This window comes from Danio rerio, chromosome 4, assembly GCF_049306965.1.
Source record: "Danio rerio strain Tuebingen ecotype United States chromosome 4, GRCz12tu, whole genome shotgun sequence".
NCBI lineage: Eukaryota > Metazoa > Chordata > Actinopteri > Cypriniformes > Danionidae > Danio > Danio rerio.
The window spans coordinates 68,309,166-68,331,979 of NC_133179.1; the positions used below are offsets into that span (position 1 = coordinate 68,309,166).

A 22,814-nucleotide genomic window follows, 5' to 3' on the forward strand; every position below is an offset into this window, starting at 1 on the left:
TTTTTGATTGGTTTTGAGTTGTACTACAACGGATAAATTGGGCGTGGCTGGGAGGTGAATTTTTTTTATCCCTGTGGTGCCAAATGACAGACGTGGAAAACAGTTTACAATGTCAAAACAAGGTAGCCTTATTTTAGAGAACAACACTTTATTTACTTTATTATGACTTATTAAAAAATTGTGATAAGCCACAGTACTGGCATAGCTATGAATACATTTGTATTGTGTACCATTGCTAAGATTTATCTTTTTACTGTATAGTTTTGTGTGGACTTCTCACAATCACTGAAAAACAAACCAATCTAGCAACACTGTTGCTCATCTGAACATTTATAAATGGCTAAAGTGTAGTGAGCTACTGTAATATGAAAACACATAATAAAAATCCTACAATCGCCTAATCACTTTTAATTTCATGATTACATGTAAAAAAAACGAACAAACTTGGATTTAATTAGCTAACTTAGCTAGCATACTAGCTTGCACATATTGTGCAGCTTATTGTGTATATATTTTTAATATCTGCTATCATTTACTCCATCGCGAAACAACCACCTTGTACTTCTAAAGGTTCTAATCACAACTTCTTGACAATACTGAACAGTTTTTGTATCGAAAATGTAAGTACCTGTTCACATCTTTATCAATTAAAGTGTTCTACTTAACGAGTGGAAAATCGCAATGGATCTTGGGATCGCGCCATGCAGTGACGTCAGTGCCACATATTAATATATTTATTAATAGATAAATAAAAATACAATAAAAATAATAAATCAGTGAACCAAACAATAAACAGACAAACAAATAATTAAATAATATTTCTTTTTATTAATAATCACATTGCGCTGAGTAATCATTGATTAACCAAACATATAATCACAGCACATTACATACAGTAATCAATGTCAACAAGCCTCCGATAAAAACTAGGAAACACTTAAAGTGCTTAGGATAAGTTACTGGTGTTGCTCGTGCCATAGAGCGTTGTCAAAGTCACTGCTGTTTCACAGACAGCACTTTGATATCAGACAACGAGTGATTTTTAAAATTAAAATCAGTAAAAGAGCTAGATAAATATGACCTGATGGCCACCAACTGACGAGCCCTGCCATAACTTATTTGTCGTAGCCTGTTTATTTTTATGCCTAATTATCGTAGTTATTACCCGTCCCTATACCTAACACTTCAAATTTCAACGGCAACGGCTCGGGCTCCTGTACAGATTCTATGGGGAATCCCTGCACGCTGAAGGGGTGCAGCGGGTGATTTAAATAATAATAATTTTTAAAAATCAGTAGAAGAACTAGATAAATATGACCTAATGGCCACCAACTGACGAGCCCTGCCATAACTTATTTATTGTAGACTGTTCTTTTTTATGCCTATTTATCGTAGTTATGGCCCATCCCTATACCTAACATGTAAAATTTCAACGCCTCGGGCTCCTGTACAGATTCTGTGGGGAATCCCTGCACGTCTAGATATTACGCTGAAGGGGTGCAGCGAGTGATTTTTAAAATAAAATACAAATCAACAGAATAGATAGACCTGACGGCCACCAACTGACTAGCCCTGCCATAACTTATTTATTGTAGCCTGTTATTTTTTATGCCTATTTATCGTAGTTATGATCCGTCCGTAATATACCTAACACGTCAAATTTCAACGCCTCAGGCTCCTGCTCAGATTCTATGGGGAATCCCTGCACGTCTAAATATGACGCTAATGCTCAAAAACTTACGCCAAGGGTTCCTGACCAAGCGTCAGTATATGACGAGTTGGGAGTGAAAACGTGTTGGCTTTTTTCATGTGTACCTGCTAGATATTTAAATTCTTTAACCTCTCTCTGCCCCGGACTGAGCACCATGGGTGGGATATTTGCCTGCACGCTGATCAGCGAAAGCTGATTGGCTGCCTGTATGTGGCTTAGAGAAAGTTGATTGACTGCCTGTTTCTTAAACAGTCTCTTGACAACAGAGGGAAACATTTGTGGACAGAAGATTAATTTGTCTTCTTCAGTCTCTTCAGAGGAATATAACATTGTTTCTGCAATCCCTGATTGTAGAATACCTTCAGTCAAGCCTGTCCCCGAAGTATTTTTACATTTTTTTATATTTGACTGCACAAATCTTCTCAGTACATGTCAAACGAAGACATTCCCTCAATTACTAATAGATCTCGGATTTCTTTACCTGTTTGCGTGAGTTTTTGGTATATATTTAAGTGACAGAATGGTAGAAGTTTTAAATAAATTCCTCTTATAATAAAGTTGGTGAAGTCTCTACTAATAAATGCTCGCCACTAAATCACAAACTTGCTCAATCTAATAATAATATTTCCCCAAATGCTCTTTTCTGTATTCAGTCTGAAGAAAGTCATTTGCTTTGGGAGTATACTTATTATGAAGTGTTTTGCGTTGACTTTACCAGTTCTCCTAAAAATGCTATCATCCAAACTTTTGTATCCTTTAAAATTGTATTTTTAGTTACTCTTTGAAACTAGCCTTCTTACTATACATATATTTATAGCTTCTTTCTACATTTGGCATCCAGAGATTTTGATATGTATGTAAACTCTATTAATTACTGCAAAACATCAGAATGTTATTTCATATTATGTCCATATAGGACTGATTTAATCTTGTGGGACATCAAAGGCACTTTATAGTGATAATGACCCAGTTAGTGAAACTAAAACATGAAGTAGTAATGGGTACTTTTTACTTAAAGGGCACCTATTTTACCCATTTTCAAGATTTGAGATGAGTCTTTTGTGTCTCCAGAATGTGTCTGTAAAGTTTTAGCTCAAAACACCCATCAGATTATTTGTTACACATTTTAGAATTTTAGGATTTTCTGCTTTAAACACTTAGTCTTAGTGGATTATATAAATTAAACAAAATTGTTTTAAAATGTTTGGATTAAAAGTTTTGATCAACTTTAAATACTGAATGTCTTTGTATGTGAGAGAGATAGCAGATGTTGTGTGAAGTGGAAAACGAAAGAGAAATGTATCATATCATGACTGCAACAGTGAGTGACAAAAAAAAAAGACTTTGCCAACAGATTAAAAACAAATCTTGATTCTATTATTTCTGAAACTCAGTCTGGGTTTATAAGAAGGCCGCCATGTTTCTAATAACATAAGATTAGTTTTGGATTTGCTCGATTATGCTGATTCCATTCATTCAGATGGTCTCATTCTTTTTCTTGATTTTTATAAAGCCTTTGATACGATTGAGCACCAGTTTCTGTATAAAGCATTGAGGTTTTTTGGATTTGGGGATACTTTTGTTAACACTATGGCTATGTTTTATAAAGGAATCAATTGTTCATTGATTGTTAATTTTAATACTTCTAATGGATTGGATATTTTGTGTGGTATTAGACAGGACGTCCCAATCTCTTCCTTTTTATTTTTATTAGTTACAGAGTTCCTATCCTTAAGCATTGTGCAAAATCAAGATTTGTAAGAAATTTCTGTTTTTGAGAGGAAGATTAAGATTTCACAATTGGCAAATGACACCACTTTATTTCTAAAAGATGACTCAAACGTATCAAAGGCTTTAAATTTAATTTCTGATATCTCAAGTGTTTCTGGTCTAAAGCTGAATATCTCTAAATGTGAGATAATGCCTGTTCATAATTTGAATTATGAATATATAGAAGATATCCCAGTTAAATCCACAATTAAATATTTATATATATAATAAATATTTTTGTTATTAAAAATCTTTTAGTGAGACAGCACTTGAATTTTTGTGTCTAGGATCAGCAAAACTAAAAATATTCTTAATTGCTGGCTACAATGGGACCTGTCATTATATGAAAGAGGGTCTTTCTCATTTTGTATATCCCACTTTATCTTTATTTGTTGAGAACAAAGTGGCCAAAGAAATTAATACTGTTTTCTTGAAATTTATCTGGAAGAACAAACCTCTTAAATTAAAAAAGGTAGTTCTTTCTAATAGTAAAGCAGAGGGGAATAAATTTATTAGATTTTTCTGACACCATAAACATTTTTTAAATTAATTGGATTAAGAGATGCCTAACCAATCCAATGACTATTTGTTTTTTTATTCCCAACAAGTTTTTTGACAAAATCTGTAGTCTTTTGTTTCTTCTTAAATGTAACTATTTTCCCTACAAGCTATCTTTAGCTTTGTCTAAATTCCACCAGCAATGTCTGCTTGCTTGGAAGCTTGGTTATGTTCACAATTTTTCTCTCTACCGATTTTTCTTATGGAATAACCGAGATATTACAATCAAAAACAAATAATTATTTTTCCAAAGTTGGTTTAAAAAAAATATTAATTGGATCCTTTGGTAGGTTATAAAGGGTTCACGAAAGAATGTTTCCTGCATTATCAAACAAGCATTTTTTTCAACTTCTCCTAATGAATTTAATAAAGTTGTTAAGGCAATATCCCCCGGTTTAGTTCACCTAGTTAAAAGTCACTGTACATTTAACTGTAAATTTTCTTTTAGAAGGAGTTAGTCTGTTAGATAAGAAACATAACAATAGCTTTGTGCGTCAAATTTTCCAATTTAAAAGGAAAATTTATTCTAGAGGAAAGTTTTACTGGAGGTCTTTGGTTAAGGATATAGACTGGAATAGAACCTGGCTTTTACCTGGGTAATATTGCATTTCCAACGAGACAAAAGAAATACATTTTAAAATTTTTACATAAAATCTGCCCTGTAAATTCTAGTATGTACAATTTTTTGGACATCGACAGCTTCTGTTCTTTCTACAAACAAGCAGATGAGACACTACTATAGTGATGGCCAACCCTGTTCCTGGAGAGCCACCTTCCTGCAGATTTCAGTTGCTGCCAATATCAAACACACCTGAACCAATTAATTAGGACCTGAACACCACGTGATAATTACAGGCAGGTGTGTTTGATATGGGTTGCAACTAAAATCTGCAGGAAGTGGCTCTCCAGGAACAAGGTTGGCCACCCCTGCACTACTACATATGTTTTTTGATTGTCCAATATCCAAGCAATTTTGGTTACTTCTAAATTCTCATATATCTGCTTCTGCCAATGCTGTGAATTGCTTTAATCTAAAAGACAATTTTTATTATAATAACCCAAAAGCTAATTATCTGGAACGCATCATACATTTTTTTTTTATCTTATATGGCAAATTTTACATTCACAAACAAAAATTCACAAATAATTACCCATCCTTTGTTCATTTTAGAATAGAATTTAACTCCCTCCTAAAATCAATTTATCTTATTAAGAATTAAAAAAAATCTAAGATTCCTGAAATATTATGCTGATGTATTTAAAGAAGATTCTCGATTTTAGTTGCTTTCCTTACAGTTTTTTTAATGTGTCATTCTAATTTCATTCATTTGTTTAATTTAGTAATTTTATTGTTATTATTATTATTAATAATACTTTAATTGTATTAATATTTTTCCCTTTCTTTCTAATGGTATTATTTGTATTTGGATGTGGTTTTAGATATTTTTTCTTATGACTATGTAAATTATTGCTCTTTTTAAAGATCTGTCTGACTTTGTTATGATGTTCTTGTATTGTCAGTTCAAGCATTAATTGTAAAAAAAAAAGTGAATCAACTGGAGAAAGGTTTGTTTTAAAGCTTTTACACAGAAATAAAGCGATTGATTAAAGTTTCAGGATTTTCATCCAATGATGTACCTGCTGTTGACAATATTATTTTAACCCTTTATACAACGTAATACTATTTTACTCAAAGTAAAAAGAACTATTGAACGATGTACGTGTATTAAGTGTCTTAATGAAGGTTTAATTGATTAAATAACATAATTTCATTTCATTCTAAGTATACATCACTTTATATAAGAAATGGAGTACTAGTATTAATCAGCTCATTTGTGGCTGTTGTTTCTTGCTCGTACTTACTGGATTTATTTTTGTTAATTACTCTCATATAAAGAAACTGTTGAAGAGAAGTTATTTTGTTACTATTATAGTTTAATTTATTTTAAACAGAAAATTTTTATTGCTTTGTTAATTTTTAACAGGATAAAATGCCCAAACGCAGAGAAAAACTATATATAATAAGTCATGACTCATGACTAAGAGTAAGTGGCAAAAAAGTAAAAAAAAAAAAAAAAAGGCTTTTATTTTGGCGTGAGATGTGACGTCATAAGCCTGCGCCGCTCTCGCGCTGTGATTCAACTGGAGAAAGGTTTGTTTTAAAGCGTTTAGCCTTATATAAAGCGATTGATTAAAGTTTCAGTGTTTTCATGCAGTGCTAAATTATGTACCTGTTGACAATATTATTTTAACCCTCATACAACGTAGTACTATTTACTAAAACAGTAATGAGGTTTATTTTTTGAATAAAGATAGGATAAACTCTTTGTTCCGGAGAGGAAATTTGTCTTGTGCTAAAAAGTGCTATAAACAGACAATAATATAAATAAAACAAACAAATTAAGAAGATACTTGAATAAAGTAAAAGTGTGTAATAAGTGTTTTAATGAAAGTTTATTTGATTGAATAGCACAATGTCATTCCATTATAAATATACATCACTATATATAAGAAATGGAGTGCTAGTTTTAATCAGCTGATCAGTGGCTATTGTTTCTTGATCAGACTTATCTGATTTCTGTTTGTTAATGACTCTCATATAAAGAAACTGTTGAAGCAAGTGATGAAGAGAAGTTATTTTGTTTCTGTTCATTGTTTTATTTATTTTAAACAGGACATTTTTTATTGTTTTGTTCATTTTAAACAGGATAAAGTGTCCAAACACAGAGAAAAACTCCTGCTGAAGCGACTGATCTTCACACTGTTATAAAGATGGCGTTTATTAAAGAGGAGAGTGAAGATGTGAAGATTGAAGAAACATTCACAGTCAAACAGGAAGATCTGCAAGAACAAACAGGTTGATTTTTATTCTCAAAGACCAACTCAGTCATTTGATCCTCATTCAGATATATTTTAATAATAAGAATACTAAATTAAATCCATCTTGCAGCCCTGAGTGTGCTGCCTAGTTCTCCTAAATGCACATAAGCACTCATTGAAAGACAGGAATGAGTTTCTTTCTTGTTACTTGTTCTTGTGTCTTTTGTCATGATTTTATGTATTATTAGTCTCCCATTTTCTCTACCTTCTTAAGGTTGTTGCTTTTCTTGTTTTTTTTCTTGTCCTTGGGCACTAATGCCGTTTTAAAATGATTATTGAACAAATCCTTATATTTGCGTGTCACACTCACTATTCAAATTTATCAGGACTTACTGAAAATGGAAAGAATTGGAAGGACATTTGCTGTGCTCTATCATTGATAGGGAAAAGGAGACTCTTTGCTAGATTGACTTTGTCTCCAGAAACATTTCCAAATTCTGAAATTATTGTAAGAGCTTTTGAAATACATGTATCTGGATTTGACAGAAAAAGAAGATCATTCGCATATAGCAGGAACTTATGCTTGTGTCCCTCTCTGAAAATTCCTTGCAAGCCATCTGAGTTCCTTAATACAGTTGCAAGAGGTTCGATGGCAATGTCAAAGAACAGAGGGTAGCCCTGTCTCGTTCTTCTAGAGAGTGGAAAGCCTTTAGAAATAATATTATTTGTTTGAATCGATACTTGGGGCCTGGAATATAAAATTTTAACCAAGGAACAGAATCTAGGATCAAAACCAATTTTTTTAAGCGCTGTAAAAATAGATCTACTCTATTCTATCAAATGCCTTATGGGCATCTAAGGAAAAAGTGATTCCGGAACAAGAGCTTCAGCGAATACCTTGCTCAACAGGGGTGTTAGCTTGGCAGTAAACTTCTTATAAAACTCGGAGGGGAAGCCATTGGGGCCTGGTGCTTTTCCGGTTTTCAATTTTTTGAAAGCATTTTCAATTACAGAAGGTGTTAAATTTCCTTCTAATGCCAACTAATCTAAATCACAGAGGGATGGTTATTCTAAATAATAAAAAAAGCTCTCAATACGTTCAATCTTGTTTACCTCAGAGCTGTAAAGAGTTTTATAGAAGTTTTTTAATTGATCATTAATTCTCTGTTGATCAGTAATAATACTGCCATCATCCTTCCTAACTGCTGCTATAAAACCAGCTGCTGAGGATTGTTTCAGTTGGTAACACAATAACCTGCCAGCTTATTTCCCATGTTCAAAATGAATCTGGCGTGATCTTATGTGGCGATCCTCTGCATTTTCATCTGTCAGGGAGTCATATTCTGCTTGCAGAAGGAGTCTTTTCTAATGGAGCTCTTCGGAAGGTGATGTTGAGTGTAGCTGATCAATTGTATTAATTTTATTTATAATCTCTGTAAGCCGTTTTGACTTTCACTATTTAAATTTTAATTGCACTAGCTTAATCTAAAATTTGTCCTCGTATTTACACGTTTCTGAGTATCCCATAGGATGCTATAACTTATCTCTGGGGATTCCTTTGTCTTAAGGAAGAAATCAATTTGAGCATCAATAAATTTTACAAAATCGTCGTCTGCCAAGAGTCTTGAGTTAAACCACCATGTACGTTGGAGGATTACATTGCCTGGAAAACATAGCTTTAGTGAGTCTGGACAATGGTCTGAAATAACAATACTACCATACTCTGCTTCTGACATTAAGGGAAGTAACTGCTTGTCCAGGACATTATATGTCTGAAGGAAGGAGTTGATACATTGTGCTGGCTAACTTAATGTATTACTCGAAGAGCTAGAGCAGTCCAAAATTGGGTGCAAAACACAATTTAAATTGCCTCCTAAAATTAAATTGTGTGACAAGAATAGGCAAAATTAAAAATAAATCTCTGGAAATTTTTTCATTGTCCCAATTAGAAGCATACACATTGGCCAGGACCACAGACATGTTAAAAAGTTAACCTTGGATTACTATGTATCTGCCATTTTTATCCAACACATTTGACTCCAAAACAAACTGTACATTCTTATGTATGAGTACAGCAATGCCCCTACTTTTGCTGTTGAAGTTTGAATAATATATTTGTGTATAGCCTCCTCTATTAAGTTTAGAATAGTCTTTTTTTTCAACAGATGTGTCTCCTGTAAATATACAATATCAGATTTTAACTTATTAAGATATGCAAACACCTTATTTTGTTTCACTGGGTGATTTAGCCCCCGCACATTCCAACTCGTAAAGTTTGTCTTTACTCCACCTATTTTATGGAGGGCTGTCACGGAAGCATCCGAAAGGTATCTGTGGGTTTTGTATGTAGGGGGATGTGTGGGGGAGAAAGGAAAGAAAAAAAAAGGGGTGATCGCACATACACTTATAAACATGAAACAACACAATATTGAAACTTTGCATGTTAACTTGCACACACTTACAGCTACTCCCATTCTTACGCCCCATTCACACAGGGTTTTAGCGTCAACGCTTGACTGAAGGTGTGTCTGAAGTTGGGGCTGAATCAATTGTCATAGAAGCGTCAGCTAATAAAATTCAGTCAGCAATAGGCCACTGTCTAGCTGGTGTATTTGCATACAACGATCTGATTGGTAGACGCTTCCGTCTGCGCTTGAAAAGTTGAGCTAGTCAGTAATGCAGTTCGGCAACGCCTGGGGCCTGTTTCAGAAAGGAGGTTAACTGAAAACTCAGAGTATTTTAACCCTGAAATGAGAGAAACTCTGGGTTTTCCGTTTCAAAATGGCAGGTTTGTTAAACTGGAGAAAGCAGGGTAAGTCGAGCCTGTTTCTGAAAGAGAGGTAACTTTAACTCAGAGTCAGTTACTGTGGTAACTTACTCTGTGAATCTAACCTGGTCAGAAGCAGGTTTTATTCTCTAAACTCAGAGTTTCTGTCTGTCTCCTCCTCTTTTTTAAAGATGAAGTGGTATTTCTCGCCTTAGCCTTACGTCTCCGACCACCTATTTTTATGCTTATTTTGGATACGTGCATAAAAACGATTGATAGAAATGTCATGATGCACATAACTTTTTTAAATATGCATAAAAAACACGCATAACTCAGTAGGATAAACTTTTATTCGATAGAAAATGTGCGCATAAACTATGATGGAAACACTTTTACTGAACAAATTACAGTATGTACATTAAAAAAAGATCATGATCATATGATAATGAAAATGTGTGTAAATGAACAAACCAGCAGGCTGAGCACACTGTAACACGTCTTAAATATTGTTTTAGTCATTCTAAAATGCCTGAACTGTTTCAGTATTAGTGTATATTATTAATTACCTCCGAACGTCTGGAGCGTGTCAAGAGTCTCCGCGTCTCATGGCTTCAGACGCCCCCACGTGTTCATTGTGTTTCAGCATTGTCTTCTGACATCGAGGCGCAAGTACATTAATTAAGCTAAATAAAGAATAAATTGACGCAGCTTCTTCTACCACAGTAAATTCTGTTTTTACTGTTGATATTTGGTGCCAGTTTAATCAGGAAGTGATGATTTTTTTTCTCTTTGACTCGTTGGATGGAATTTTATTCGCATCTTTTATGCAATATTCCAGTTTTGCACATACATTTATGTAATATATTTGGATGGAAACACAGCTATTGCCTACATTTTAGTCACACACAGAAGAACTGTACGAGAATGGCTTATGCTTTTTAAATAAATAATTAAATTCACCTTCGACATGCATGTAACTAGATTAATGGGATTATTATTATTTCTAAAAATTATTTTTAGTACTGCTTACCTTCTAAATGTTATATTAACCTCTATCACTTGATCAATAAAAAAGGCAGACACACAAGTGCACTGTTAAATCATTTAAAACTAATAAATGTATAAAAAAAGTTTAGAAAAAAAATATAAACGTCACAAATTACATTACTTATTTTATTATACTTAAATATTTAAATACTTAAAAAGTTAAATTAGGCATTAACTTGAACAGCTGTTTTCCCACGCTAACTGTCTCTTCTTCACTGATGGTTGCTTCTTTTCAAATATATACGCTCATATTTGCTATAACTTTGCATGAGAACATCAAGTTCAGCTGGAGAAATAAATGGTGATCTCTTTTATAAGATATTGCCATAGTCACTCGTAATGTCTGCGCTCCATTGATAATGCCTTTTTAAAGTCACGGTGTGCGCGCTTAACTCTGAGTTGCTCTACTCGAAGTTGATTGACCCAACTCAGATCAGCTATTCTGAAACCGAAAACTCAGAGTTTTTAATCTCTCGGTAAATCAACTCAGAGTTCAAGTTTAAACTCTGAGTTGTTTGAACCTCCTTACTGAAACAGGCCCCAGATGTCACCCATTCAAAGTGAAGCCCTGTGTGAATGGGGCGTTAACTAGCTGACCATATGGGACCTCACGTAAAAAAAAAAAAAACATTTGAACAGCTCTTGAATTTTTTACTACAAAGCTTCCCCATTATAGACTAAATATACTTGAGAACTAGAAATAACAACAACAAACGTGCTAAAGTGGTAATTTAAAAGTTAAACAGAGAGTGACATTAACATTTGTATTGTCTTTGACAGGAAAGTGTACTGTCATGATTGCCTTCATTTCAATGGCTTTCTTCAAAATATCCTCTTTTTCAGAAAAGTAGTGGCTTTTCACAAAGGCGAGTGTCGGTTTCTTGTCGTCCACTGGTTTGCTGCGTAGAGTGTAGTGTGGCCTGTTCTAGTAGTGGAGTCTTTTCAAGGTTTATGGTATCTTTCAGGAGGCCGGCTACAAATTTTGTCACGCGTCTGCCATGCTCCCGTCCTTCAGTAACTTTTGTAATGCAGAGATATGAGTGGCGAGACCTCTCCTCAAGATCCACGCTTCGGTCTCTCAGCAGAGCCAACTCCTTTTTCACGATACTACATTCTTTTTCCAGAGTAGTAAGAGAGTAGATGCAGCTTGCACTTTGGGGTTAGCATAAGCATGGAGGCTAGGAACGGATTCCGCTTCCCTACAGTTGCTTTGGCCTTTACTCATTCTGATTTAAGTTGAATTACGCTCAAACCAGCTAGACTCCGACACTTATAAACACTTATTTTCCGGTATAGGTAGGTTTAAGGTAATAGTATTTAGGATAAGAGCAATATTAAATGAAATTTTAAGTTTCATGTGAGGACCTCAACAGATTGCGTCTTTACATGGTGCCGCTCCAACCGGAAGTCCAAAACAAACAATATAACCATAATCACAATGAAACGCAAAACCCTCAGCACTTATAACTCAAATGAAAGTGAAAGGAAAAAAATGCAAATGATTTCAGGCCAGCAGATTTATCAGATTTGAGTATGGGGAAAAATAATAATGATAAAAATAATAAGAGGAGAAAACAAAACAAGAGAAGCAAAATGAGAATTAGGGTAAAGAAAACAAAAACTTTTGCTTATCTACGGAGCGGAGGGGTCAAGGGAAATGAGAGGGGAATGGTGAATGTGGAGGTGTGGATGTGAAGGTTGAGGGCGTCGTCAAACCCAGCTGGTGAGTAGCAGCCACGGGTGCCTAACAGGAATCTCTGACACTGTCGACTGCGTAATGAAGGCTTTCTGCAGCTGACTCCATGTCAGCAAGATGAATCGGTAAATTGATTTTGTTTAGGACACACTGCACTGAAGTCTTTGGTTATGCACTCGTTCACAGACGTCACAAACACTTCAGTAACAAGACAGCGGTCTTTGCTCTGTTGCTTCAATACATACTTTAGCTTTTTGTTTCTCACAGCGAGTTGTTAAGTTTACACTGCTCAACTCTACCTGGTGTCTACTCGTTTCCCTGCACTGTTACAGTTCAGTTAACTTCTCTTTCTTCTACACACCACATAATGCTGCCCTCTTCAACTCTCCTCCTCCTCCTTTATACTCTCACCCATTTCCTTTTTGTCGTCCCATGGGTGGAGACAAATTAAACAATGTTGACTGTCGTCACAGAAAACACCAACAATCATAAATGCATGATTATATGCTGTTATGGCTTTGCAATAAATAAAAAAAAATTGTTGTTATAATCAAGGCTTTACTTTAAAGGGCCATGAAACCCCCTCGTTTCAGCAGGGTGTTTTCACACCTCTACTTTGGAAAAAGTCAGAAAAGTGGGCGTGTCCAGCTCTGTTTAGGGAGGAGTATCGGAGGAGCTAAAGTGGGAGGGTGTGGGAGTGTCTATTTGGGCACGCGCGAGTTTCAGAGTCAAAATACACACACATGAGAAAGTGATGGTGTTTAACCTACATGGACATCTGTAGTCGAATTATTTGCCAAATTATTAAATGGTGGACTTTAACTGCAGTTTGGCTCTTTGATTCAGGGAATTCATTCATGCCCCTCGCGACAAACAAGATATTTGATTCGAGGATCTGCTCTAAGCGTGTATTTTTCATGCAATGTTTGATACCGCACGGCGAATGAGAGAAAAAAAGCCTCCGCATTTCCCGGAAACTTAGATGCACACGGCAGGTAGCGTCAGAAAGTGTGTTATTCCGGTCACAAAATGTGGTAAAAACCCTACACGAGGTTAAAGTTTGGTTGTGGTGCTAACATGTTTACACTCAGTGCAATAGTTAACTTAGTTCGATACGAACAAACTGAATAAACAAAGAGCACTGGTCGCTCACTTACCAAATCTGTAGAGACAGGACAATCACCAGCAACTAGAGCCGCGTCTTTATGAAGAGAAGACTACAAGCGAATCAGGATCTCAGCGTTTGCAGATGAGAACAGCTCTCAGGTAAACAATAATCCTCCTTAGACAAGTAAGTTATTGTTGTCGAGCGTCGCGTACACTGTTATCCACACGTGATTCCAGATAAGCTCTCACAGAGAGAAAATGACAACAAAACTTAACGGCAGAAAACAATAAAAGCAACACTTCACGCTTGTTTTGCCAACACAAAGTGGCGTCTCTGTCGTTTAAACACGGTGACACTAATGAATATTAATGAAGTTGCACAATAGAGCGCGCTGATTGGTTTGAACCAAGCCTTACTCATGCATTAATGCATCACACTGTAAGACGTAATAAGACACACTCTGGCACAGACGTCCAGTCTGCACGCTGGAATACAGGCTATTATGTCATGACCGTGACGAAGCTTTAAAAATTCGTTTCAAACCGGAAGTACGAATTTGCTTAAAATAACGCAAAAACAACCAATTTACACTTTTAAGTGAAATATAGGTGTCCTAATAGTGTTTTTAGCAGTGTGGGACACATATACAACTGTCAGCTCAAAAAATGTGTTTTGGTGTTTCGTGACCCTTTAACACCAGCCAACCCGCCAAATGCGGGTAGATTTCAGCTTTGGCGGGTTAGACAGACAATCCCACTAGCCACTTTGGCTGGTTAAAATTTTTTTTTTAAATTTTAGTTTTCCTAAAAGCGGGGTCCGGCAATAAAAGGATGCCCCAATATGGGTGCCAATGTGATCTTAGAATCGAGAAGTAAAATAATTGTGATCATGCGAGCAGAAGAAAGCAAGTGAATACCGAATGAGAGAATGTTGATCACCCGCACTACCAGCTGATGTGATGTGCGCGACTGCTTAACGCGTGTGTGCTCCCGAATCGTGAAGCAACCCTGTTCAATCGGTTCTCTTTCAAATAAACTAGACAAAATGTGATGAACATGCACCCACGGTCCTAATGCTTTTAAGAGCTTAAAATGTGTCTTTTTGTAAGCAGTACCGGTTGCTTTCACTTTGAACAGATTATTAAATGGCCTAAAGTTAACCGTGTCTATGTGATCATCCTTTCATTATCACATACGGTATGTTTCACCTGCTTTCATTTGCATACGGTTTTATTTGCTTTTATTTTTGTTAAAATGGTTTAATTATTAATATTTAAAAGATCCGAGAGATCTTTAGCCATGACAGATTACTGTGCATATTTTTGATACATGACAATAGTTATTTTTTAAAAGTCAATTGCTTTTCTTTCTTTTTTAAGAAATGTTTTGTTGAATAAAAAGTACAGTATACAGCTATATTTTGCTTGTTTTGACACATTAAAAATTTGTGGCTAAAAATAATTATTGTTTCGTGTGGTTATAGAGATAAATTTGGTACATCGTTAATTTTGAGCTCTAAAAAAGTCATGTGAAATAAAAACTAATTGCAGTATAACACTATGAAACCATGACTCCTTTGCTCATGCTCATTGAGCAAACTCATACTCGACACACAAAAAGTGAAATGAATTTGGAAGCATGTGGACATAACACAAAATTTAAATCAAGTAAGTTTAGCATGTCACCATCAAATTTATGCATATAAAATATATTTTCCCAACAACAAAATTGTGGCTAGTAAAAATGCTTAGTGGCCAGTAACATTGGAAAACAACTAGCCACAGTGGCCGGTGATTAAAAAAAGTTAAGGTAAAGCCCTGGTCATAATAGAGGCCAATGGAAAAAACGCAGCTATGAATATAACGAAAATGGAGTAAATTTGCCCAGAGTGTATAGTTTTTTTATTTTTTTATTGCAAAGCATTTTCCCAGAATATGTCAAAATAAGATGTCCCTTAATATCAATCTGTTTGCTGAAACACAGAGAAAGTTTTGGTCAAATTAAGCCTCAAAATCACCCCAGATTGGATGAAAATGACCCAACAGCACACAAGAAGAAAGGTGCACATTCCAGCCTTTATGCAGATGCTGTACAGGTATGTCTTATGTAGGGGTCACTCATCTGAGCTAGCCTGCCATCCAGGAGCAGATAGCACCCTTGGGTTAATCATGGTTATTCAAAAATAATGGTTCTGGTGCCTCTAAATGGTGTGGAACACTGTTCAGTTTGTGTTGGCTTGTCACTGGGTTACCCCCATCCTGTGCAACACAGTAGTCCTCACTGTGGTGGGCAGATTCTTGAAGGTAGCTTCACTTTATTCCCTTCCCCAAATTACCTTCATCGAGGAAGACAGCAGCCATTGTTTTGGATCTTCGTATTCCGTATTTATGGCCTTCTAGTTCACATGGTTTTAGACAGGGGTCCCCAATTTGTGTCCATGTTTTGGGCAGAATTCTGCTGACAGCTGGGGGCAACTGCTAGCCTCTCTCACGAGCACTACCCACAGACCAATGGCCAGGCCGAGCAAGCTAATCTGTGACTGGAGAGGGTCTTGCGTTGCGTTGCCATTATCTTGGAGTTTCAGATTAACCATGGTCAAATATGCATATAACTCCCTTCCCATCTTGCCTATGGGCTTGTCTCCCTTTCACTGCTGCTTAGGCTACCAGCCCCCTCTGTAGACTGATTTCTCGAGGCCGCCATTTTAAAAGCAAAATCGAGGCCGCTTTGGGAAGAATCCTGGAAGTATCCCCTGGAGTCACTCAGGAACATTGTGTACCTGGATGTATATCTTAATCACAGCCATTTCTGGTGGGCACCAGTGAACACTATGCCAAATCAGCACTGTTTAAGAGTGGCACTTAAATGTTAGCGAGAAATTAACGTGTTTAAAACCTAAGTTCCGTGACAACACTATTACAGACAACACGAGGGGTGTGCTACAGAGGACTGCAATGTTTTGTCGCTCACCCGGTTACATAGGCTGAAGCAAGGAATGGTCCCCACTGTGTTTACCTGGTGCCATGAACTGAATCCTAGGAGGACACTTAAGCGTATTATTCTTAAAGAGATTGTAATTTAGTTTGATACCTAACCTGCTTTTAATTGTTTAAATTAAACTGAACTGAATGATATTAAAGTGATGTTTACACCATTTGCATTTTGAAATCGCAGCAACAGCTGGAGGTTTGTAGTCCACAGCATGTTGTTGCAATGTTTACAGTGCTGATCCTATACTTAAGTTTTTTTTCTCACCCCAGCCTAGCTTTCGTTCTTTAAAATGGTGGCCTTGTGAAAAAAAGTGTACTCTCTTCCCAAGAACCAGATGACATTGTTCCCTCATGTATTCGTTCATTCAGAGATGCCTCTAGACATGGAGTATCACCAGAAAAGGGCTGGCAATAGGACTGAAGCGTCTGCCCCCTCTATACATGTGTGGTCAGAAAGTCTGGTTGTCTTCCAAAGACTTTCCTCTGACTTTCCTCCCATAAATTGGGACCCAAATTCATTAGACCATTTACCATTATCAAGGTGCTCAGTCCAGTGTTGTTACAACTTAAATTAAGCTCCAAGTTTAAAAACATTCATCCTTTTTTTTTCAAAATCCAGTGTTTCTTGTAGGATTTTTTCCAGCTGTGGCGGCAGGCCTTTTTTTTCACACATCTATCAACTACTTGTGGCGTTATTTCAGTGACATATGTTGTAAGCGCAGTATTACAAGTTAAGATCGCATTTATGTAATAGCCTGCAAGCTTGTATCCAAATCTCTTTGCTTGTGCACCGATTTCCCCTGCTCGTGCACAAAACTTTCTTGCACGCCCCCTCAAATATTTGCTGCTCAAGCGCAGATCTTCTTGTGCACTCTCAAACAAGCGCTGCAGAAGTGCGATTTATTGCGCTTATGTAACAAGTGTTTCCACATTTATTACATTTGCTAGGAATATTTAGGAATGTATTCTCAAATAAACCAATTATTCTCTCCCCCCTGCAGCCCTTAACCTCTGCTCCTCTGCCTCCCAGGCTGGTTTAGGGTGCACTTACATGCACAGTGCACTGGCTTCTGGATGTGAGGAGGATAGGTAGAGAAGTCATCTGAAACGAGTAGACTGGAAGTCCAGAGGAGAGATGTTGGATTTCGGCTCTGAATTTTCTGGACCGCTTTCTCATTGATGAGTTCCATCAGGTCCATAGTGAGTCTTAAGGCAATGCCAGGGGTTGTTCTTAAGGGAGGGGTACTGTCACCGTATGTCACGTGTTTGTTCTCTCCTCCTGTTTTGGGTTACAAATTATCTCATCATCTGCTTTTATTTGCAGTCACAGGAGCTCTCGTTTTCCTTTTCTGTTTATACCACATCATTTCCCTTCATGTTTGTGAGAATGTTTTCGATTGTTTGTATACAAATAATATTTTACTTACCCTGTATTTGTTTCCAGCACTACTGGTGAGCCAGTGTCTGGTTGTTTTTTCCCCACGGCAATTCCTCAGCGCCACCCAACCGCTTGTTTGATATTTACTTTTTCCAGGACTCACTCCTCAATAAAGACTTGTTGTTTTTCTACATTTGAGTTCACTCTTTTTATTTTTTTTTACTCTTGACACAAGTATTTTCTTTCTTGTTTGTGATTAAAGGTCTTTAGATTTTGGAATGATGTCTAGCTTTTGAGGCTGTTTTGGTCTAATTTATTTGTCAGAAAGGTCCTATTTAGAAGATTTTTTTGATTGTGAATGTGTGGTAGTAATCAGGTCTGGGTGTGGCCAGAGAACTTGAAGCCAGTGTGATAAATTAAAGTGGTTTTATTGGGGGAAAACATTTTCACACAAGGCTATGTAGTTCAAAGTGTTAGAATTCTGCATTGCATTTGTTACATGCAGATTACTAAACCAGAAAACATTTGTCATTTAAAGGTGCAGATTTAAGGCTTTATGCAGATATGTCTGTGAGGCAAATATTCAGAGATTCAGCTGTTTTTTTCCTGACAGGTTTACAAGTCAGGCACAGAATAAGAAAGCATTCCCTATCTGCTTTACAAGTTTTACAAAAACATGTTGTTTTGATGTGATTACGAATATATACAAAAAAAAACAACAAAAAAAAAACTGGCCATTTACATTTTTTTAAATTTATGTCTCATCAATATGACCAAAATGATCTGGTATTAATCATTTAAGAATCTGCTTAAATGTGTTTGTGTGTAATGGACCCCAGGAGGTTGAAATGAAAAGATCAATCTAAATATGATCTGCTGTTTTTACATTTAATCTGCATCAAAATTAAGGTGATTCAATAAGAGTTTTAATGATTTACTAAAAGCTGAACTTTTTTATTTCAGACCTAATTAAAGAGTATGAGAAGAGTAAAGAGGAGGAACATCTTGTCAAAATTGAGGACAAAACTCATTTAGAGACTGATGGTGTGTTAAAAGCGAGAGACAAGAGTTGTTTTACCTGCACTCAGTGTGGAAAGAGTTTGGCAAGCAAAAGCAAACTGAAGATTCACATGAGGAATCACGCTGGAGAGAAACCCTTCACCTGCACTCAGTGTGGGAAGAGTTTCATCCAATCATCATACCTTAATGAACACATGATGATCCACATTGGAGAGAAACCATTCACATGTACTCAGTGTGGGAAGAGTTTCAGCAAATCATCATCGCTTTATAGACACATGAAGATCCACACCGGAGAAAAACCATTCATATGCACTCTGTGTGGGAAGAGTTTCAGCCAATCATCATCCCTTAATCTACACTTGAGGATCCACACTGGAGAGAAACCATTTACATGCACTCAGTGTGGGAAGAGTTTCAACCAATCATCAAACCTTTATCTACACATGAGGATCCACACTGGAGAGAAACCATTCACATGCACTCAGTGTGGGAAGAGTTTCAGCCAATCAACACATCTTAATCTACACATGAGGATCCACACTGGAGAGAAACCATTCACTTGCACTCTGTGTGGGAACAGTTTCAGCCAATCATCATCCTTTAATCAACACATGATGATTCACACTGGAGAGAAACCATTCACATGCACTCAGTGTGGGAAGAGTTTCAGGATATCATCATCGCTTTGTAGACACATGATGACCCACACGATAGAAAAACCATTCACATGCGCTCAGTGTAGGAAGAGTTTCAGCCAATCATCATACCTTAATAAACACATGAGGATCCACACTAGAGAGAAACCATTCACTTGCACTCAGTGTGGGAAGAGTTTCAGCCAATCATCACACCTTAATCTACACATGATGATTCACACTGGAGAGAAACCATTCACATGCACTCAGTGTGGGAAGAGTTTCATGATATCATCATCGCTTTGTAGACACATGATGACCCACACGATAGAAAAACCATTCACATGCGCTCAGTGTGGGAAGAGTTTCAGCCAATCATCATATCTTAATAAACACATGAGGATCCACACTGGAGAGAGTCCATTCACATGTTCTCATTGTGGAAAGAGTTTCAGCCACTTATCACATTGTAATAAACACATGAAGATCTCTCGGTGTGAGAGAGTATGTGTGCTTGGAGCAGAGTTGAAACGGCACCAGAGGATTCACACTGGAGAAAAACCGTACAAGTGTTCACAGTGCAGCAAAAGGTTTACTCACTCAGGAACCCTGAAAACACATGAGAGGATTCACACTGGAGAGAAACCGTAGACATAATCAGTGTCTTCAGTTTCACTCATTCTGGGCAGCTTCAGAGACACATGGGATGGATTCTGGTATGGTGTCGACAGTGTAGCAGCCTAGAAAGAGCACTACCATACACACAGGCATTAATCCCTCTTTTTACATCATATATGATAACCTAAACCATATTTATGTAACATGGAGGGGGACAAAAACAAAAAGGCTAAGACAAAACAAACATTGAAACCTGAAAAAAATGGAAATCCACAGATGAAAAATCTGAGACAGACGGGATAGCTGATGTGGCCTGTCAGCTTGCATTGCAGCAATACATACAGACATCAAAACTTTCTGGATGGATATAAAATCCGATTTAACCGCCTTCCAAGATTCTCTCGCAAAAGACGTGAAAATGGAACTAAGTAACTTTAAATAAGAAGTCTGTCAAAAACTTTATGGCCTCATTACGGACCTTAACACAACGGCAGAAAAGGTCAACGAAGCGGAGCAGCGAGTTGGAGAATTTAAGAAGAACGTTGCTGAGATGAAAGAAATGCTCAAATCATCCAAATTCAAGAAAATTTACAAGAGAAACTGTAAAATCTAGAAACACGCTCCGTAGCAATAATATTCAGATTTTTGGCATCCCGGAAGGAAGCGAAGGGAATAATATCCAAGACTTGATGGAAACGATTATTATAATGGCGCTGTTATTTGATGAATTGGACCTTAAAATCCAACAGTGTCACCGGGCACTCGGACCAAAACCACCTGCTGACGCACAGCCTAGATCAGCAGTGGTATTCTTCCTGGAATACAAAACAATGAACCTGGGGCCTCATGTATCAACACAAAAACCTAAAAACTTTGCTTTACTAATGATGAAATAATGTGGGAATGTGTGCAGATCCACCCAACTTCATGCCTGGCGTATGCACATTTCTTGTGTGTGTTTGTTTTATTTCCATTGGTGACTCCTAGAGGCAGTTGTGCTAAATTGCACTCTACAAAGTGTCTTTGAGCCGTGCAATGGCAGCTGTATGAGACAGGTTCATCTGCATGTCTAGCAGTTATATAAGTGTAACATATATGCTGGAGATAAACATTTCGTTCAACATTCCATGAAAATGATCTGGTTTCAATTTTCCGGGGGAATTTAGGTCATTCGGTGACAAAAAGTCTGGCCTAAAAAAATTCCTGCTGACAAGTAACGAGTTTGGGACGTTCCACAGAACAGTCCTGAAGTACTCTCTGCCGACTTCAAAGGGACATGGCAGATATCTCTCTCTGTTCGTACATGTTTTATAGTCCCGTATAGAAAAATTCTGAAAGAAAAGGGGATTAAGTTTCAAACACCACCGCCGGCGAAACTTAAAATCTTTCTGGAAAACAGGGCGGTCATGTACATTTCAATGACGGGGCATCAAGAGATCTGAAAGAAAAAGGACTGATAAACAGTAAAGAAACTATTATAGGAATCTCTGGGAAAGTGAAACAAAGACTTTGGCAAAAGGTTGGAGTGACATCAAAGAAAAGTTAGGAAAAACATCAAGCGAACATCAGGGAAAAGCTATGTTAATTTCCATGGGTCAACACTAGCTCCATTTGAAAGAAGGGTAACATCTGACAGATCCTAACAAAGAACTCTGAGAGGCTGGTAAAAATTCTTGACTTGATTCACAGATGATGGACATTTAAATCATTTGAAGGAAGAATAGTATTTAACCGAACTGACCAACGTCACAAGATGAACGATTAAAGCACACCAAGACTCGAGTCACTGAGTAACATACTGGTAGGAAGACATAAAGGGATTCTAATTTATACACCTAAAATCCCTTGCTGTAATTAGAAACATTTAACTTGAAAACCTAGCCAGAAATCCAAGAATATGTTTTTGCCAGATATGGGTGCTGAATATATTCATTAATTTTTTTTGTGCAATAGGCACAGCAAGGAGAAGGGGCCCTTTAGAGAAGGAAGACTTTCCCCTCACATTAAGAAGTTATTTTAGACTTTAAGGTTTGAAGACCTTTTTCATTATGTTTTTTTTATTATTTTTTTTATGTGGTTCAAGATATTCATAAATTCGATTAAAAGAAGCAAACTTGTGGCTAAAATGAAAAGAGAAAAGCAATAGATAATCTTCTGGCAAAAGACACATCTTTGATACAGAACATAAGAAATTAAATAAAATGGGTTTTAAGGTTTTTTTTTTCTTCATATAACAATGGTCATAAATAAGGAGTAATTAATCTCAACATTAATCTCAAATAAAATCAACTTCCAATTAATATCGGTTACATTTTACAATAAGGTTCATTAGTTATATACAACTTAAACTCTAACATTGTATTTTCTGCTACAAACATTTCTATAAAGTCACTTTCTTTGTCATTTAATAAGAAATATTCCCGTAATAACCTGAATGACATTTTCTATTTGTTTTTAAATAAAATCCATACATCTACTTTTCTTTTTTCAAAATGTAAAAAAATATTCCCTACTTTGCCATAATACATTCTTTACAATTGTTATACATAAATTAAAAACAGTCATATTGCAACCTTTAACATCGTAACCAAATAAAAAAATTTTCTCCCATTCTTTTTGAGTCATGTTCTCATTATATTTTTCAATTCTTTCACCCCATTCTTGTGGTATTGCTCTTTTTAAATCCTCAAGCTG

The 22,814-nt window shown here is 36.4% G+C and overlaps 1 protein-coding gene across 3 annotated transcripts; it reads left to right on the plus strand.

The window, feature by feature from the left end:
- Nucleotides 1-6,161: 6,161 nt before the first annotated feature.
- On the plus strand, nucleotides 6,162-22,730 carry LOC100332035 (uncharacterized). 3 transcript variants are annotated; one of them, XM_073948481.1, is made up of 4 exons: nucleotides 6,162-6,191; nucleotides 6,747-6,896; nucleotides 17,497-17,666; nucleotides 18,808-22,730. In XM_073948481.1, the coding sequence occupies exon 4, from the start codon at nucleotides 18,975-18,977 to the stop codon at nucleotides 20,151-20,153; it is 1,179 nt and encodes a 392-aa protein (XP_073804582.1). In that variant the 5' UTR covers nucleotides 6,162-6,191; nucleotides 6,747-6,896; nucleotides 17,497-17,666; nucleotides 18,808-18,974; the 3' UTR covers nucleotides 20,154-22,730. The 3 variants fall into 3 exon arrangements, with proteins under 3 accessions (XP_073804582.1, XP_073804581.1, XP_073804583.1); XM_073948482.1 differs by lacking the exon at nucleotides 6,162-6,191 and having other exon boundaries at nucleotides 6,745-6,896; nucleotides 18,808-19,310; nucleotides 19,395-22,730; XM_073948480.1 differs by lacking the exon at nucleotides 17,497-17,666.
- Nucleotides 22,731-22,814: the final 84 nt, after the last annotated feature.

What these genes read in the sequence shown, in the direction of transcription:
- LOC100332035 (XM_073948480.1), top strand. Translation starts at nt 6,812, where the DNA reads ATGGCGTTTATTAAAGAGGAGAGTGAAGATGTGAAGATTGAAGAAACA. An exon ending in AGATCTGCAAGAACAAACAG is followed by an intron (nt 6,897 to 18,807) that starts GTTGATTTTTAT and finishes TTTTTATTTCAG; the next exon opens with ACCTAATTAAAGAGTATGAG.